Here is a 16,933-nt window from a genome sequence, read left to right on the forward strand (position 1 = left end):
AAACTTTTATTTTCTTTCTAGAACATTTTTCATTTATGCAATATGTAATTGTGGCTGTTGTATTGTATACTGGCAACAATAAGCAACAGCTAGCAACAATTAAAAAGTGACTTTTGGAATTCACTGTCAAAATAAAAGCCCCCCAAAAAACCTCTTGATTTGAGTGTCCCTGTTTTGAGCACATGGGATGTGTCTCAGAGTTGGAGTGCTGATCTAATTATGACTGTATCAGGTTCCCTTGTCAATGTAATTTTATCCACTGTGGTCTATAAGGGTTAAAATAGTCAAAGTAAAAGCTAGGCAGATTCTGGATCCCAGTACCCTGCCCTGAACCTTAGTCACTGTTGGAGCCTGCCACCACACTGTACTTTACCTTGCACCTTAGAGACTGTTGCCCTACGTACATGGACATAGTCATTGAACACTGGTCACTTTAATAATGTTTACATACTGTTTCACCCACTTTATATGTATATACTGTATTCTAGTCATGGCTCATCCTATATACCTTATTTTAGAAAATTATTCTGGGTAATGTATTTAAAAAAATGTATTTCTAAGTATTACTGTAGTTGCTAGAAACACAAGCATTTCGCTGCAACTACAATAACATTAGGAAATGTGTGTATGCAACCATTAAACTTTGATTTGGTCTAAAATTACTACAATAGTCCAAATAAAAACTAGGCAGATTGTTGTCTTTGGCTGTGTTTACACAGGCAGCCCAATTCTGATATATTTTTCCCACTAATTGGTCATTTGACCAATCACATCAGGTCGTTTCATATCAGATCTTTTTCAGATCTAATTGTGCAAAATATCAACGTTTGGCTTACTCTGTAAACGCAGCATACAATGATTAGAATAGATCAAATCATTAAAGTAAAATTCGAGTCAGAGATTTTATTTTGAAGTTTATAACGGAAGTGATCGGCTGTCTCTTCACTGCTGCTAGGTCCACACCAATTTTTTCTCTCAAATTTGTCAGCTTTCGCGAATGTTTTGCATTCTCTTCTACAGATTAAGGTTTGTACGAGACGAAAGGTAATATCTTGCAGTTTTGAACGATGACTATTCACCGATCAGTGTGGTTAAGTATTTAGTTACTTATTCACAGCATTGTCTTTGTGTGTCTGGAGATGATGGGTAGCGTTAGCTAGCTAACGTTAGCTAGCTTGCCGTAATTGATGCTGAGGAGGCCAGCCAGGTAACGTTACTGTTAGCCAGCTAGCAAGCGAGATTTCCCATTGTTGTCTGTAAAGTCATTATTGCCACAACGGCTCTGTCATCTCGCAGCAAAAGAGAAACAAGAATGTTTTCATCTGTCAGTAGTGTTAATGGTGACACAGCAAATTTGGAATAAAATGACCACATTAGGCTACAGCTGCTTTATCCCAGACATCTGTCAAATCAGCACCCAACTGCCCTCCTCATCTGACAGTGAAGAGTCGTCGAACGAGGACCAGTAAACACTGATCAGGGCCTTTATTATATTCTAGGTAATGGCGTTGAAGCAGGGTTAGCGCCCTTTTGACGATAATGTTAATACAATATTACTACAATATTTGTCACATTTGAGGTAAATTGACTTAAAATGCTGTAGTTATTTTTCCTTTTTCTTCTTTCCAGGTATTAGACTCATGGGCTCAAAAAGGAGAAGGGCTACGTCCCCCTCTAGTAGTGTCAGTGGGGGGGACTTTGACGATGGACAGCCTTCATCCTCAGCATCTTCGGTAGGTCGGAAAAGGAGAAGAACCTCAAATATTCCCACTGTTGATCCAGTAAGTTCAGTTAACAGCTGTTTTGTGTGTGGAAACGTTGCATTCCGATTCAAATATATTGTGTGTACTCAACTTCTCTGGTAATGCCTTTCGGGTTTAATGTCTTCCCCCAAAAATTAATGATTGAATTTTGTGAACTCTAAATCCACAGTCACAAGTCAAACCCATGTGTAGTTTATGAGTGTTCATAAACATTGTTGTTTCCTGTATTGTTTTGTATTCATCCACTATGTTTTGCCTCCAGATTGCAGTATGCCATGAATTGTACAACACAATCAGAGATTATAAGGATGACCAGGGAAGAATGTTATGTGAGCTGTTCATAAGAGCACCCAAGAGACGGTAAAGAGGATGGTTAACATAGAATGGGTAAAAAAAGAGAAGAGTTTCCATTACTACGAACATAAGCCTCATTAAATTAACTTATCTATTGTGTTTTCTGTGTTGAAGAAATCAATCGGATTACTATGACGTTGTGACTCAGCCTATTGACATGATGAAGATCCAGCAGAAGCTGAAGATGGAGGAGTACGATGATGTGGAGCAGATAACGGCTGACTTTCAGCTCTTATTCAACAATGCAAAGGCATACTACAAGGTAATGTATCTCTCCCTGTAATAACAAACACATTTACTGGATTCTTTAGGTGAGACAAATCATGTTTACAAGGCATGTTTTGTATGAAGGAGTTTTCAGAATAAATGCCCTGTCTCAGGCCTAAATCCTGGAGTTAACCAAATTAAAGGGAATGTGTTGCATGTCTGTAGTCGGATTCTCCAGAGTACAGAGCGGCCTGTAAGCTGTGGGACCTCTACCTGCGTACTAAGAATGAGTTTGTTCAGCGGGGGGATTATGATGACGATGATGAGGACGGGGACGATGCACAAAATAATCCTGGAGGGTCAAATGAGGATGAGGTAACACCAGTACTTCCGATGTAGCATGACAATTATTTTATTACACGATGACTAACCTGTCACACATGTAGTACATGTAAACCCTCAAAACATAGCACAACATGGCAAATAAATGGAAGATATCTGTTCACTCTGTTGAACTGTAAGTGTTTCTTATGACTGTGTTTTACTTTGAATGACAGAATGCACCCAATTGCCTGAAGGAGGTCCTTGAGCAGCTGCTGGATGCTGTGGTGACATTCTCCGAGCCCTCAGGGCATCTCGTCAGTGATCTATTCCAGAAACTGCCCTCTAAAGTGGTAATAGAACAATTATCTCCGAAACTGTGGCCTTTGCATATTTTTGTGATTTAATATTTATATATTATACCGTTTGATTTATTTCCCCTCAGCAATACCCAGACTATTATGCCATAATAAAGGACCCAATAGATCTGAAAATCATTGCCCAGAAGATACAGGTATGCCACCCAACCATCTGACTGAATGTACTGTAAGGGGTTAAAGTAACACTACGGTTCACGTACAGTATATCACTGGTCTATTCATTTTTTAGATGAGCCACTACAGAAGTGTTGGTGCCATGGCAAAAGACATAGATCTTCTGGCTAAGAATGCCAAAATGTACAATGAGCCTGGGTCACAAGTTTTTAAGGTATGCTGTCCTCACATTCAGAATTGAGTCAGAATTCTATGTCAGTTTTGTTTGTTATAACTCTCTCATTCTTATTCATTTAAGGATGCCAACACCATCAAAAAGGTCTTTGCACAGAGAAAGACAGAAATTGAGCATGCTGAGCCAATCAAGTCCAGTATTCGCATCAGGCAAGTAACACCATAGACATGGTAGAAAGTAGACTTTACGAGTCAAACAAACAACATGCAACATTTAGAAGCATTTTTCCATGAATTAAACAGCTGTGTGTGTGTCAGGAACAGAAGGTCAGCCCAGGGAGACCGGCTCTCAGCTATTACCATGGCTCTTCAGTACGATAGTGATGACGATGGCATTCTGGCTGGTACGTCTCACTGGTCTTCACTTCACTAATTTAGCTGTTTTAGAGGAACATATAAGAACAGAGGGGGCAGTGCAAAGTAAACTGGCGTATGAGGGTTTGTCAGAATACTTCGGACTTCATCTGTCTGAATCAGTTGTCTCTCTCATTGCCCAGGGTCTGTCCACTATGACGAGGGGGAGTCAGAGGCAGAGAGCATGCACCACAGCATGGACATGAGTAACCCCATCTTCCAGCTGTACGAGGCTGTGCGTGGCGGCAGGAACAGCCAGGGCCAACTCATCTCCGAGCCCTTCCTCCAGCTGCCCTCCAGGAAAGACTACCCAGACTACTTCCAGCAGATCAGCCAGCCCATCTCCCTGCACCAGATTAGGTAGGCCAGCCATTGGAAGGACCTCTGCTAAATAAATGGCAGATTGTGCTGTTCCACAAAATAGGTTATTTGAAACAAATTCATGCAAGTGTGATTTACGTAATCTGGCCTTCAAGATGTACACTACCGGTCAAAAGTTTTAGAACACCTACTCATTCAAGGGTTTTTCTTTATTTTTTACTATTTTCTACATTGTATAATAATAGTGAAGACATCAAAACTATGAAATAACATATATGGAATCATGTAGTAACCAAATAAGTGTTAAACAAATCAAAATATATTTTATATTTGAGATTCTTCAAAGTTGCCACCCTTTGCCTTGATGACAGCTTTGCACACTCTTGGCATTCTCTCAACCAGCTTCACCTGGAATGCTTTTCCAACAGTCTTGAAGGAGTTCCCACATATGCTGAGCACTTGTTGGCTGCTTTTTCTTCACTCTGTGGTGAACTCATTCCAAACCATCTCAATTTGGTTGAGGTCGGGGGATTGTGGAGGTCAGGTTATCTGATGCAGCACTCCATCACTCTCCTTGGTAAAATAGTCCTTACACAGCCTGGAGGTGTGTTGGGTCATTGACAACAAATTATAGTCCCACCAAGCCCAAACCAGATGGGATGGCGTATCGCTGCAGAATGCTGTGGTAGTCATGCTGGTTAAGTGTGCCTTGAATTCTAAATAAATCACATACACTGTCAAATGCAAAGCACCCCCACACCATAACACCTCCTCCATATGCTTTACGGTGGGAAATACACATGCGGAGATCATCCGTTCACCCACACCGTGTCTCACAAGGACACGGCGGTTGGAACCAAAAATCTCCAATTTGGACTCCAGACCAAAGGACACATTTCCACCGGTCTAATGTCAATTGCTTGTGTTTCTTGGCCCAAGCAAGTCTCTTTTTCTTATTGGTGTCCTTTAGTAGTGGTTTCTTTGACCTTGTAGAAAGTTGACCATGAAGGCCTAATTCACGCAGTCTCCTCTGAACAGTTGATGTTGAGATGTGTCTGTTACTTTAACTCTGTGACGCATTTATTTGGGCTGCAATTTCTGAGGCTGGTAACTAATGAACTTATCCTCTGCAGCAGAGGTAACTCTGGGTCTTTCATTCCTGTGGCGGTCCTCATGAAAGCCAGTTTTATCATAGCGGTTGATGATTTTTGCAACTTCACTTGAAGAAATGTTCTAAGTTCTTGAAATGTTCCGTATCGACTGACATTCATGTCTTAAAGTAATGATGGACTGTCATTTCTCTTTGCTTATTTGAGCTGTTCGTGCCATAATATGGACTTGGTCTTTTACCAAATAGGGATATCTTCTTGTCACAACACAAGTTCAAACGCATTAAAAAGGAAAGAAATTCCACAAGTTAACTTTTAACAAGGCACACCTGTTAATTGAAATGCATTCCAGGTTACTACTTCATGAAGCTGGTTGACAGAATGCCAAGAGTGTGCAAAGCTGTCATCAAGGGAAAGGGTGGCTATTTTAAGAATCTCAAATATAAAAAATAAATGTTGATTTGTTTAACACTTTTTTTTGGTTACATGATTCCATATGTGTTATTTTATAGTTTTGATGTCTTCTTATTATCATTCTAAAATGTAGAAAATAGTAAAAATAAAGAAAAACCCTTGAATGAGTAGGTGTTCTAAAACTGAGTAGGTGTTCTAAAATGTCTTGAACAATTTATTCAGGCTTAATAATTTTGTGTGGCATGACATGGCATGAGCTGTACAGTGTATTTCTACCCTATCCTTTTCCAAATGTGAGAGCCCTTAATTCCCCACACACAGGAACAAGATGAAGAACAACGAGTATGAGAGTGTTGATCAGCTAGACGCCGACCTCACTCTGATGTTTGAGAACGCCAAGCGCTACAATGTGCCTCATTCCTCTATCTATAAGCGTGTGTTGAAACTCCAGCACATTCAGCAGGTCAGTGGGTGTATGAGCTGCCAATGCTGAAACTCAAGTTCAAACCCAAGCTCTGCTGTATAGTTGTGTATCAGCATCTGTATGGTTTTTAGTGGGCTGTAAAGTATCCTATGGTGATTATTGGGTGTAACATTGCTGGAGTATTAACTAACAATCAGATGGTACTGCTGCTTAGGCAATCTGGTCTCTCAGGCCTCTCTGGTGTTATAGGTCCCAGACATTGAAAATCGTGTTTTTCATCAAATTGGATGATATTTGAATGGAACCAGTTCAAAGTAGTATGTAAACTGACTTTAGCTGGTACATTGATCAAGTTTGATCATAAAGTTACTGGTCCCGTCCCTATGTGCCAAACACTTGGATTCAGGAGGCAGGCACTACCAAGGATTTACTTCCATCTTTATGCAACGTCATATAAAGGTAGCGTCTTATCGTCTTAACTCATTTAAATATGTACCGCCTTAAAACCGGCATCACACTTGCGCCTACACAGAACATACAACCGAAGATACTGGTAACCTTTAATCTGTGGTGTGACTGTTAGCTAGCAATCTACTTACCAGCATGCCGTCAAAAACACACTGTGTTGTGACTGGATTCCATAGTGTAAAATTAAACTTACACTATTTTTATGAAGACATCTGACAGCAATGGCTGCTTTTCATTTCGGGGTGGACAGGCTGCACCGGAAATTGTGATCATGTCACACGTGTGCAGTGCACATTTAGTGTGAAGTTACTTTATCAGTTGGGGAGAACATTCGATAGGTCTTGCCAGGAAGCTAATCCTGAAGACGGATTCTGTACCATCATTGACAGTGGATCTTGCAAGCGCTGACCATGATGTGAGTATTAGAGTTTGATGAGTCTGACACAGTAGCCAACATTTAGGGGGGGATCGCGGGTCTAACGTTAGATAATTCGGCTGTGGCTGCTTTGACTTGTGAATTATCTATTTTTCATAACACACCTAATAGTCACTATATGGTTTTGGTTTTTCCATCCCTAAGCGTCCAACATTGAGTCTTAGAACTGCCAGCGCACAGCTGGCACGAAGGAAGGTTGTCCACTAAGGAGTTACGGTGTGTATAGTATTTTGTCATTTAGCCCTGAAAATCACATTTTGCCATTCCATTGTGTGGGTTGTTGTCTTACAGGCTAATTCCCTCTCCATTTGTCTTTCCACTATCATCAAGCTGTCATGATAGACATTTTAGAAAATTCAACATCCACTCCCTCTGCACAGCTTCCCAGGCAACCACTGCATCAAGAATGCTGTAATTCAAAATCAGCTTTCCCAAGGCAAAGAAGGGGGGTATGCTGTGAAGCCTGTGAAGACAGACCCCAACATACTGTAAGTCATAGTTATTAATTTAAAATCAATTGAGCATTTCAGGCATAGAAAAGTTTCAAAAACGGTGCACGACCAAATATTGCATATATCAAATTCAGCACTTCAAAAACACCAAAAAACACATTGTAGAATGAGTAGATCACTTCATCAATGAATTTATAGCATTATAAATCAGAACGGTAAATAAAAGGACATTTAAATTCACTACCCATTTAACAAACATTTCTTTTTTCAAAAACAATACAGGCTACGTAGACAGGCTCCTGGATCTCCTCTTCAACGAGGTCATCCTTGAACCAGCGCTGTATGTGGGGAAGCTGTGTGAGCTGTCCATCCCAGGACCCCTGTCTGCCCAGTGTGAGAGGCCTGACAAGGAGGCCATGGTTGAATTTGTCTCCCGCTTCAATCTTGTGGGTGACTTAAGCCTGCTTAATTGAAGCGTGGTACATGGGTCCCCGTCCTCTCACGCTTCCTATCAATCTCTGTAGTTGGTTGTATTTCCTAAAGCCTAAGTAATTCACTTGTACATATGTTTTTTTCAAGCATTCGGTCGGGAGTGTTACAAATTGCACGAATCACTGGGTCCTACACACTGTAGGGCGGCCGGGTAACTAAATTAGGCTTATTGGCTCTAATACTTTATGTTATGTCAAATGATGTCTCACCATTATTTCTCGCCTTTATTTCTCATGAGTGTTCATGTTGATCAATATTTAGGCAATGCTGGCCTATTGTAAATAAATAAATGTCTGATCAATGCGTACAATTCTGAACATATTGTCATTTATAATGCTAATGCAGAGGCACCAATAAATTGTCCAGTACACTTATTGTATGCTGTTTTCATGTAATGACTAATTATTGTGAAGAAGCGTATCAGTGAACTTTATTCTGTAATTATTTACAAAACAATAGAAATGCAATTGTGTATTGCTGCTGTTTGTCGGATATCCAACAGTCCATGATCAGATCTGTTGAGCATGAGAGCATTTTGCAGGGAAAATGGGTTGAGGCATCCCACTGGGCACCGGTGTCAATTCAACGAATATTCCACGTTGGTTCAACGTCATGTCATTGAAATGACATGGAAACAACGTTGATTCAACCAGTGTGTGCCCAGTGGGTTACTATTTAGGCTCGGGATGACATGTGACCCATTGTTTATCTTGTCATCAATGACATGGCCCATTATTTACCTTGTTACCTGTCAATGACCACAAGGTTGTTTCAAAGAACTGTCAGTCAAGGTGAGCTCATGAATATAAGCTCCTCGCCCACTCAGCCTGTTCTTTCAGGCTTCCTGATAGTTGAGAGAAGGTACAATTTCTTCAAATCTGAGCTTTTTAATAGTGTAAAAATATTATGGGTGATGTTTTGGTCATTCAAAGGCTATTTTTACTTGGGAAATAGGATGACTGTACGGGACCTTTAAACATGGATTAGGTCTGACTCACTGTCTGTCTGTACGGGACCTTTAAACATGGATTAGGTCTGACTCACTGTCTCTGTCTGTACGGGACCTTTAAACATGGATTAGGTCTGACTCACTGTCTGTCTGTACGGGACCTTTAAACATGGATTAGGTCTGACTCACTGTCTCTGTCTGTATGGGACCTTTAAACATGGATTAGGTCTGACTCACTGTCTGTACGGGACCTTTAAACATGGATTAGGTCTGACTCACTGTCTCTGTACGGGACCTTTAAACATGGATTAGGTCTGACTCACTGTCTGTCTGTACGGGACCTTTAAACATGGATTAGGTCTGACTCACTGTCTCTGTCTGTACGGGACCTTTAAACATGGATTAGGTCTGACTCACTGTCTGTCTGTACGGGACCTTTAAACATGGATTAGGTCTGACTCAATGTCTCTGTCTGTACGGGACCTTTAAACATGGATTAGGTCTGACTCACTGTCTCTGTCTGTACGGGACCTTTAAACATGGATTAGGTCTGACTCACTGTCTGTCTGTACGGGACCTTTAAACATGGATTAGGTCTGACTCACTGTCTATGTCTGTACGGGACCTTTAAACATGGTTTAGGTCTGACTCACTGTATCTGTCTGTACGGGACCTTTAAACATGGATTAGGTCTGACTGTCTGTCTGTACGGGACCTTTAAACATGGATTAGGTCTGACTCACTGTCTCTGTCTGTACGGGACCTTTAAACATTGATTAGGTCTGACTCACACCTGTGTTACTATGCAATAGTGTCTTGGGCAGTGTTCTCTATGTACTGTACTTGGTTGCAATCATTTATTTGGTGGATAGTTGCATGTTGTACTTGTCAAAAGATAGAAGATGAAATAGTGGACCTGCCAAACCATGATGGCTTTTATGTCTGTGAGTGCACTACTTTTGTGTAAGTGGAGATATGTTAGAGAGAGATGGGGAGAGTTAGAGGTGGTAGTTTATATTCATGAACGTGTGGGAGGAAGAGCAGCTGGTTGATATTGTGTGTGTGTTTGTGTGGTTTTCCTAGCTAAAGAGAACAGAGCTATTGAGGAGGGAGGACGACAGCATGGATGGGGACAGCATGCTCTCTTCTACCATGTCTGATACTGGCAGCACTAAGAGGAAGAGGTACGCACTACTTATTTAACCTTCTCAGCAGAGGTAATAGTAAATGCCAGGCTCCTGCAAAATAAAAGTCCCTGTACTTTTGGTTTATAAAACTTGTTTTGGCCACAATATCATTGCATTGTTTTTTATTGATCCTTCAAGGCAAAGTTTCCTACTTTTAACTAACCCACATCCCTGTGACCACCAGCCATAAGAAAAACACCAAGAAGAACCGGATGAAGGCCCTGTACTCCGCAGTGACGGAGGCCCGGGAGATGGGCACAGGCCGGAGGCTCTGTGAGCTCTTCATGGTCAAGCCTTCCAAGAAGGACTACCCGGACTACTACAAGATCATCCTGGAGCCCGTGGACCTGAGGATCATCGACCACAACATCCGCTCTGAGAAATACATGACTGAGGACGCTCTGCTGGAGGACATGAAGCTCATGTTCCGCAACGCACGACACTACAATGAGGAGGGCTCACAGGTGATGGGCCAACAGGGGTCAGACTCAGGGCAATGAAATGTGCTTACTAGATTATTTAGCAGTAACGTACTAGTGTCTTACCTTTAATCATGAATCGTGATTTCTAAGATAGAAACTACATTTCCATAATGTCAGCAGTATGCAGTGTAGCAACTATGTCTTTGGCTCTAAAATGCCCCTCAATTTTGCCACTGAACACTTGGCGTTGTTCCAGGTCTATAACGATGCCAACGTCCTGGAGAAAGTCATAAAAGACAAACGGAGGGATCTTGGCCCAACGCCTGACGATGATGACATGTCACCAAAGTTGAAAATAAGTACGTTGCTGACATTTTGGCTTAAATAATTCAGATACAGTACATGGATGTCATTTTAGTCTAGTAATCACTTCATCCCCAAAATAATAATACACACACCCCCTCTGTAATTCCAGGGAAGAGTGGTATCACGCCTAAGAAGTCCAAGTACCTGACCCCCCTGCAGCAGAAGCTGAACGAGCTGTACGAGGCGGTGAAGAACTTCACAGACAAGCGTGGCCGCCGCCTCAGCACCATCTTCCTACGGCTTCCATCGCGCGCTGAACTGCCCAACTACTACATCGCCATCAAGAAGCCAGTGGACATGGAAAAGGTCAGGAGCCACATGCTGGCCAACAAGTACCAGGATGTAGACGCACTGGTGGAGGACTTGGTGCTGATGTTCAACAACGCCTGCACCTACAACGAGCCAGAGTCTCTGATCTACCGCGACGCTCTTGTGCTGCACCGTGTTCTGCTGGAGACTCGACGGGACCTGGAGGGAGGCGAGGACGCCCATGTGCCCGACGTGGCCCGCCTCATCCAGGAGCTCATCCGCAGCCTCTTCGTCTCCGTGCTTGGTCACCAGGATGACGAGGGGCGTTGCTACAGCGACTCGCTGGCTGAGATCCCCGCTACTGACCCCAGCAGCCCCGACAGACCGCCGCTCAACTTTGAGATCATCAGAGCTAACGTGGACCGGGGACGCTACAAGAGACTGGACGTGTTCCAGGATCACATGTTTGAGGTGCTGGAGAAGGCCAGGCGCATGCACAGGTGGGGCACAATTAGGAAACAGTGTTTGCCATTTTCTCTTTTATTTTCTCTCTGCAATATTTGGGTAATATCAACCATAGAGCTAATTTCTGTGCATTTAACAGTTAGAACATTAGATATTTGAAGTGCATGTGATTGTCCTCCAGGACGGACTCTGAGATATTTGAGGATGCGGTGGAGCTGCAGCAGTTCTTCATCCGAATCCGAGATGAGCTGTGTAAGAATGGAGAGATCCTGCTCACCCCCGCCCTCAGCTACACCTCCAAACACCTGCACAGTGACGTGGAGAAGGAGAAGAAGGAGAAGCTGCCCAAGGAGATAGAGGAGGACAAGCTCAAGAGGGAGGAGGAGAAGAAAGGTATGCTCTCACTGACACTCTGAACCTAGCAACTTGTAGCAAGGCAGATAGATATACCTATTCCACCAATCAAAGCAGTGTCCAACAACAGTTACCCAGTGGCATCAGTTATAGGGCTTTAGTCATCATTATGCCCCTATGAAATAGTATTTATTGACTGACTGATTAACTGAGTTGAGTTGTGAACCCACAGAAGCTGAGAAGAGTGAGGATCCTGCTGGAGGGGCGTGGCAGTCTGGTCTCCAGCGTACCTACAGCCAGGACTGCAGCTTCAAAGACAGCATGTACCACGTGGGAGACTATGTGTACGTGGAGCCTGCTGAGCCCAACCTGCAGCCGCATATCGTCTGCATTGAGCGCCTGTGGCAGGATGATGCAGGTTGGTGGCTTTGCACAACCACTACTGAAAAGCATTAGTAGTGATTCTGTATTCTATTTACATTTTGTTGTGGAAATGGCCCGACTTGACACATTCAATCATTCCTTTTGCTGTATCAATTGTGCTGTCCTTTTGTAATAGTATTGCTCTGTGTACTTCTTTCCCCATTCCAGGTGAGAAGTGGCTGTATGGCTGCTGGTTCTACAGGCCGAATGAAACCTTCCATCTCGCTACACGCAAGTTCCTGGAGAAGGAGGTCTTCAAGAGCGACTACTTCAACAAGATTCCTGTCAGCAAGATACTGGGCAAATGTGTTGTCATGTTTGTTAAGGTACTAAGCTCTTTTCTATTTCCATTTTCATGTTCCAGCTCTTTCTAATATGGTTGAAGCATAAAACGTTTCAAGTGAATCATTGGCCTTGGCTTTTTTTTTGTAACTGATCCCAGGACTACTTTAAGCTTCACCCAGAGGGCTTCAGGGCAGACGATGTGTATGTCTGTGAGTCTCGCTACTCAGCCAAGACCAAGTCCTTCAAGAAGATCAAGATGTGGACCATGCCCCTGAGCTCCGTTAGGTTTGTCCCTCGGGGCGTACCGTTGCCTGTAGTCCGGGTTGCATCCATGTTTGCCCCTAAACAAGAAGAAGAGAAGCCTGCAGAGATACAAGAAGAGGGCAAAGCCTTGGACACTATGGATAAGGTGAGTGGTTAGAAAATATTGGGCAATTGGAATGAGATTAAATTGGATTAATATGTGATCCAACAGAGTGCAAACAAAGACAACCATACTGCGTGTGTATGTGTAGGAGAGGGAGGATGTAATCCTGGACATGACCAATGGGGAGCCAGGCTGCCAATACTATGAGCAGCTCTGCTACAATGACACCTGGCTGAAAGTGGGAGACTGCATCTATATTCGCTCACATGGACTAGTGCGCCACCGAGTAGGCAGGTAGGGTAAATACAACTCTACAGACACAATTTCCAAAATGGGATGTGGCTTGATATGTAGTGATTATTTATTTAGTTGAATAAAGTGGGTTTTATTTTTGTCTGCCAGGATTGAGAAGATGTGGATGCGGGACGGAGCGGCCTACTTCTTTGGGCCTATTTTCATCCACCCAGAGGAGACAGAACACGAGCCCACCAGGATGTTCTACAAGAAGGAAGTGTTCCTTAGCAACCTGGAGGAGTCTTGCCCCATGACCTGTATCATAGGTATTCTCTCTGCCCTGATAACAGACCCTATTATTGGGTTGATGATATGCCATGTTATTTTCAAATGTTGAGAAGAGAAACAAGTTTAAGTGCATGGGTTGATTGTATTTCACCGGGCATGTGCCATGCTTATATCCCTCTCTGTTGACTTGTTCCACAGGGAAGTGTGCGGTGTCCTCCTTCAAGGAGTACCTTTCGTGCCGGCCCACGGAAGTGCCTGAGGAGGACGTTCTGCTTTGTGAGAGTCGTTACATCGAGAGTGACAAACAGATGAAGAAGTTCAAGGGTCTGAAGCGCTTCTCCCTCTCTGGGAAGGTGGTGGAGGACGAGATCTATTACTTCAGGTGAGTGGCTTGACTTTTTACGTGCCTCAAGATACTGTTGCATAATCAGCAATAGTTAGAAACCATTCCACAACGTAGTAAAGCAGAATTGAGTGACCCTGAAAGGGGGAGTTCGGAGTCGGTCAAAAACACTCCTTTTAGTTAAGGTAGAACAGAACTCAACACCCAGGTGTAACTGCAGTCTATTCCACGTGTCCCGTACAGGAAGCTGATCGTGCCCCAGAAGGAGCCATCCCCCCTGCTGGACAGGAAGATCGCAGTGCTGGAGGCCAAGTTTGCCGACATGACAGATGAGGAGTTGGAGGACCTGGGGGAGGATGATGGGGAGCTGGGAGACACCTCCATACCCCAGCTCCAGAGCCCCATGGCAGGCAGCGACATGGACATGCCTTACACCCCTCCACAGGTCAGAGCAGCAACATACACTGGGCAAATGTGTGGTCATGTTGTGAAGGTAAAGCTCTTTTACATTTGTCTCAAAAGTTATTGGTAAGATCGTCGCACCCTGATAAAGACGTGTCAACTGAATTGCATGCATCCTGATTGAAACAAAACATGTCTCAAATGATTTGCATGTTCAAGGTGAGATTCAAGAAAAAGGCCTCTTAGCCATCCAGTTGGAGGTGTGTATAGCAATGACAGTAGAGAGATGACATGACACACTCTCCCTTACTTGACTGCAGTCCACTCCCAAGTCCATGAAGGGGATGTCCAAGAAGGAGGGCTCCAAGAGGAAGATCAACATGAGTGGCTACATCCTGTTCAGCAGTGAGATGCGAGCGGTCATCAAGGCCCAACACCCAGACTTCTCCTTCGGGGAACTCAGCCGTCTGGTGGGCACCGAGTGGAGGAACCTGGAGTCTCCCAAGAAAGCTGAGTATGAGGGTAAAAGATCTTACAAATGTACTTAGTCTGTGGTAGTTTGTTCAATGCCCCTTGCAGTAGTATCTCTGCAAATTCCCTTGCAAAAAGTTGTATTAGTATGTGTGTGTGTTTGTTGTGTTTGCAGAGCGAGCAGCTAAAGTGGCCGAGCAGCAGGAGCGGGAGAGGGCTGCCCAGCAGCTGGCTTTCCCTAGAGCAGGTACCCCAGTAGGGCTCTGATGAGGGTGGTTCCTCCCCCGACCCCAATGGTGTTGCTTTATCCCAGCATGACATGTCAGGTATCCCATAACAGAGGGGGATGCACTCCCCTGGGGACACTTGGAGCTGCAATAAGAAGCTGTACCCTTTTCATTTCTTCATTACTAATCTTTATTCTAGTACTGTACTTTCCCCTCTTTTCAATGATACACTGCTTCAACATTTATTTAGAAGCTTACCAGTTTCACTGCATCATTCTACCATCAGTCTGATTCAAGTAGTGCTTGTGATTTGTGAATGAATTACATGTGTATGAATGTCTGATTATGGATGATCAAATATCCTAAATCTAGATTAATGTTTAGTCATTTAGCTAGTGCATGATCTCTGCTAGCTAGTTGCAGTTGCATGTCGCACTGATGCATGCATCTGTTGCTATACCCTCCTCCCAAAAGGCATGATGGGTTCATATATGCCACACATGATGCTGCAGGACCTAGTTGACGGCATGTTTAGTATGACTGGCATGCCACCACATCACATGAGGTTGCCTCTCTTGCCCCATCATCACCTAATGCCAGGCATCCCTGGGTTCCCTGGCATGCCATACCCGGGTAAGAGCACTTTCACAGCCACCCTACCTGCCACCCCACTGCAGATGCTTCCTGTATGCCACTCTAACTCACTGGAGGGGCTACCTGTAACGTAGGCTGAGGTCCTGTAGTGATACTCAGTCATTGAGGGATTCATCAACAGGGTCATGTATTCTCTGAAGTACCCTGACCTTGAATGCAGATTGTTGCTGAGAGGCTGTAATGACCCAAATTGGTCTTTTTCTTAAAAGAGCAGTAGTAAAGTCAGTAGTACACAACACAATCCAAGATGGCCAGCTGCTGACAGCTGTGGCCTGGAGCACTCTGTGATTGTTGATGCCTTCCTTACAGGTGTCAACGCGGGTGCCCCTGGAGCCTATGGAACCCAGGTAATCTACACTTCTATACAATTGTATTCAAGAAAAGCACATAGACTGTAAATGTTTATTTGATTAGTCACATCATTACTCACATCTGTATTTGAGTATGAGAAGTAAAGAGGCCTTTGATGCTTTTTTAGATGATTGGTATTGGGCAGCAGGCCCCACCACCCTATCCAGGACAGGGCCAGCCTGCCCTCCAGCAGCCCTCAACACCCATATTTGTAGCCCCGCCACCCAAGCCCCAGCGCCTGCTCCATTCGGAGGCGTACCTGAAGTACATTGAGGGACTCAATGCAGAGTCCTCCACCATCAGCAAGTGGGACCAAACTCTCTCAGGTGAGTTCTCCTCACTGAAAGAAAGTGATTCACACCACAACAAATCTACAAATCACTTATTTAATATGTCAGAGATTGATTCATCAGTAAATTGCCTTATTGAATAACAGATCTGTGTATACAGACAGTATTGTAATTTATCGATTCACCTGCATTGTGTATCGTGAATGCATGTATAATTTCCCTTGATACATTTTTGCATTAAGATCAGAGCAGAAGTATTGTGAGTGTGATGACCTTGTGTATGTCTTCTGTATGTGGACATGTTTGAGCAGCTCGAAAGAAAGATGTGCGGCTGACCAAAGAGCAGGAGAGCCGGCTGCCGTCCCATTGGCTGAAGAGCAAGGGCGCCCATTCCACCATGGCGGACGCATTGTGGCGTCTGCGAGACTTGATGCTGCGTGACACAATGAACATCCGCCAGACGTACAACCTGTAGAATGTCTGAGCCACTGCTCCTTACACTGTCAGACAGGAAAGCGGGTTTAGGCTCATTTAAAAAAAGTGTTTATGTTGTTGTCATGTTAAAGTTGTCATTCGTTTGTAGAATGGTTAAATGAGCTTGCTTACTCTGTTCAAGCTGTTTTGTATTGACATCTTAATTGTTCTAACAAGTGCATTATTATTGTATTACATGTTTCTCTGTGATGGATAAACGTTTTCATAAAAAATGAAGAATTGACTTGTTCTTGAAGGCTAATTTAGTATCTGTACTGCAATATGGAAC

The 16,933-nt window shown here is 43.5% G+C and overlaps 1 protein-coding gene across 1 annotated transcript; it reads left to right on the forward strand.

Moving 5' to 3' along the window:
• The first annotated feature begins 936 nt into the window (after positions 1-936).
• Positions 937-16,884, forward strand: LOC115143119 (protein polybromo-1-like). The gene is made up of 30 exons (XM_065001801.1): positions 937-1,026; positions 1,630-1,781; positions 2,026-2,123; positions 2,232-2,379; positions 2,550-2,699; positions 2,882-2,998; positions 3,091-3,159; positions 3,255-3,353; positions 3,438-3,523; positions 3,632-3,717; positions 3,871-4,087; positions 5,893-6,034; positions 9,876-9,976; positions 10,164-10,443; positions 10,658-10,760; positions 10,877-11,516; positions 11,663-11,874; positions 12,068-12,253; positions 12,427-12,584; positions 12,701-12,952; positions 13,059-13,204; positions 13,313-13,470; positions 13,631-13,814; positions 14,019-14,268; positions 14,498-14,699; positions 14,824-14,895; positions 15,350-15,508; positions 15,839-15,876; positions 16,008-16,206; positions 16,482-16,884. The coding sequence occupies exons 2-30, from the start codon at positions 1,641-1,643 to the stop codon at positions 16,643-16,645; spliced, it is 4,857 nt and encodes a 1,618-aa protein (XP_064857873.1). The 5' UTR covers positions 937-1,026; positions 1,630-1,640; the 3' UTR covers positions 16,646-16,884.
• Positions 16,885-16,933: the final 49 nt, after the last annotated feature.

Source organism: Oncorhynchus nerka, linkage group LG15 (genome assembly GCF_034236695.1).
Source record: "Oncorhynchus nerka isolate Pitt River linkage group LG15, Oner_Uvic_2.0, whole genome shotgun sequence".
Classification (NCBI taxonomy): domain Eukaryota; kingdom Metazoa; phylum Chordata; class Actinopteri; order Salmoniformes; family Salmonidae; genus Oncorhynchus; species Oncorhynchus nerka.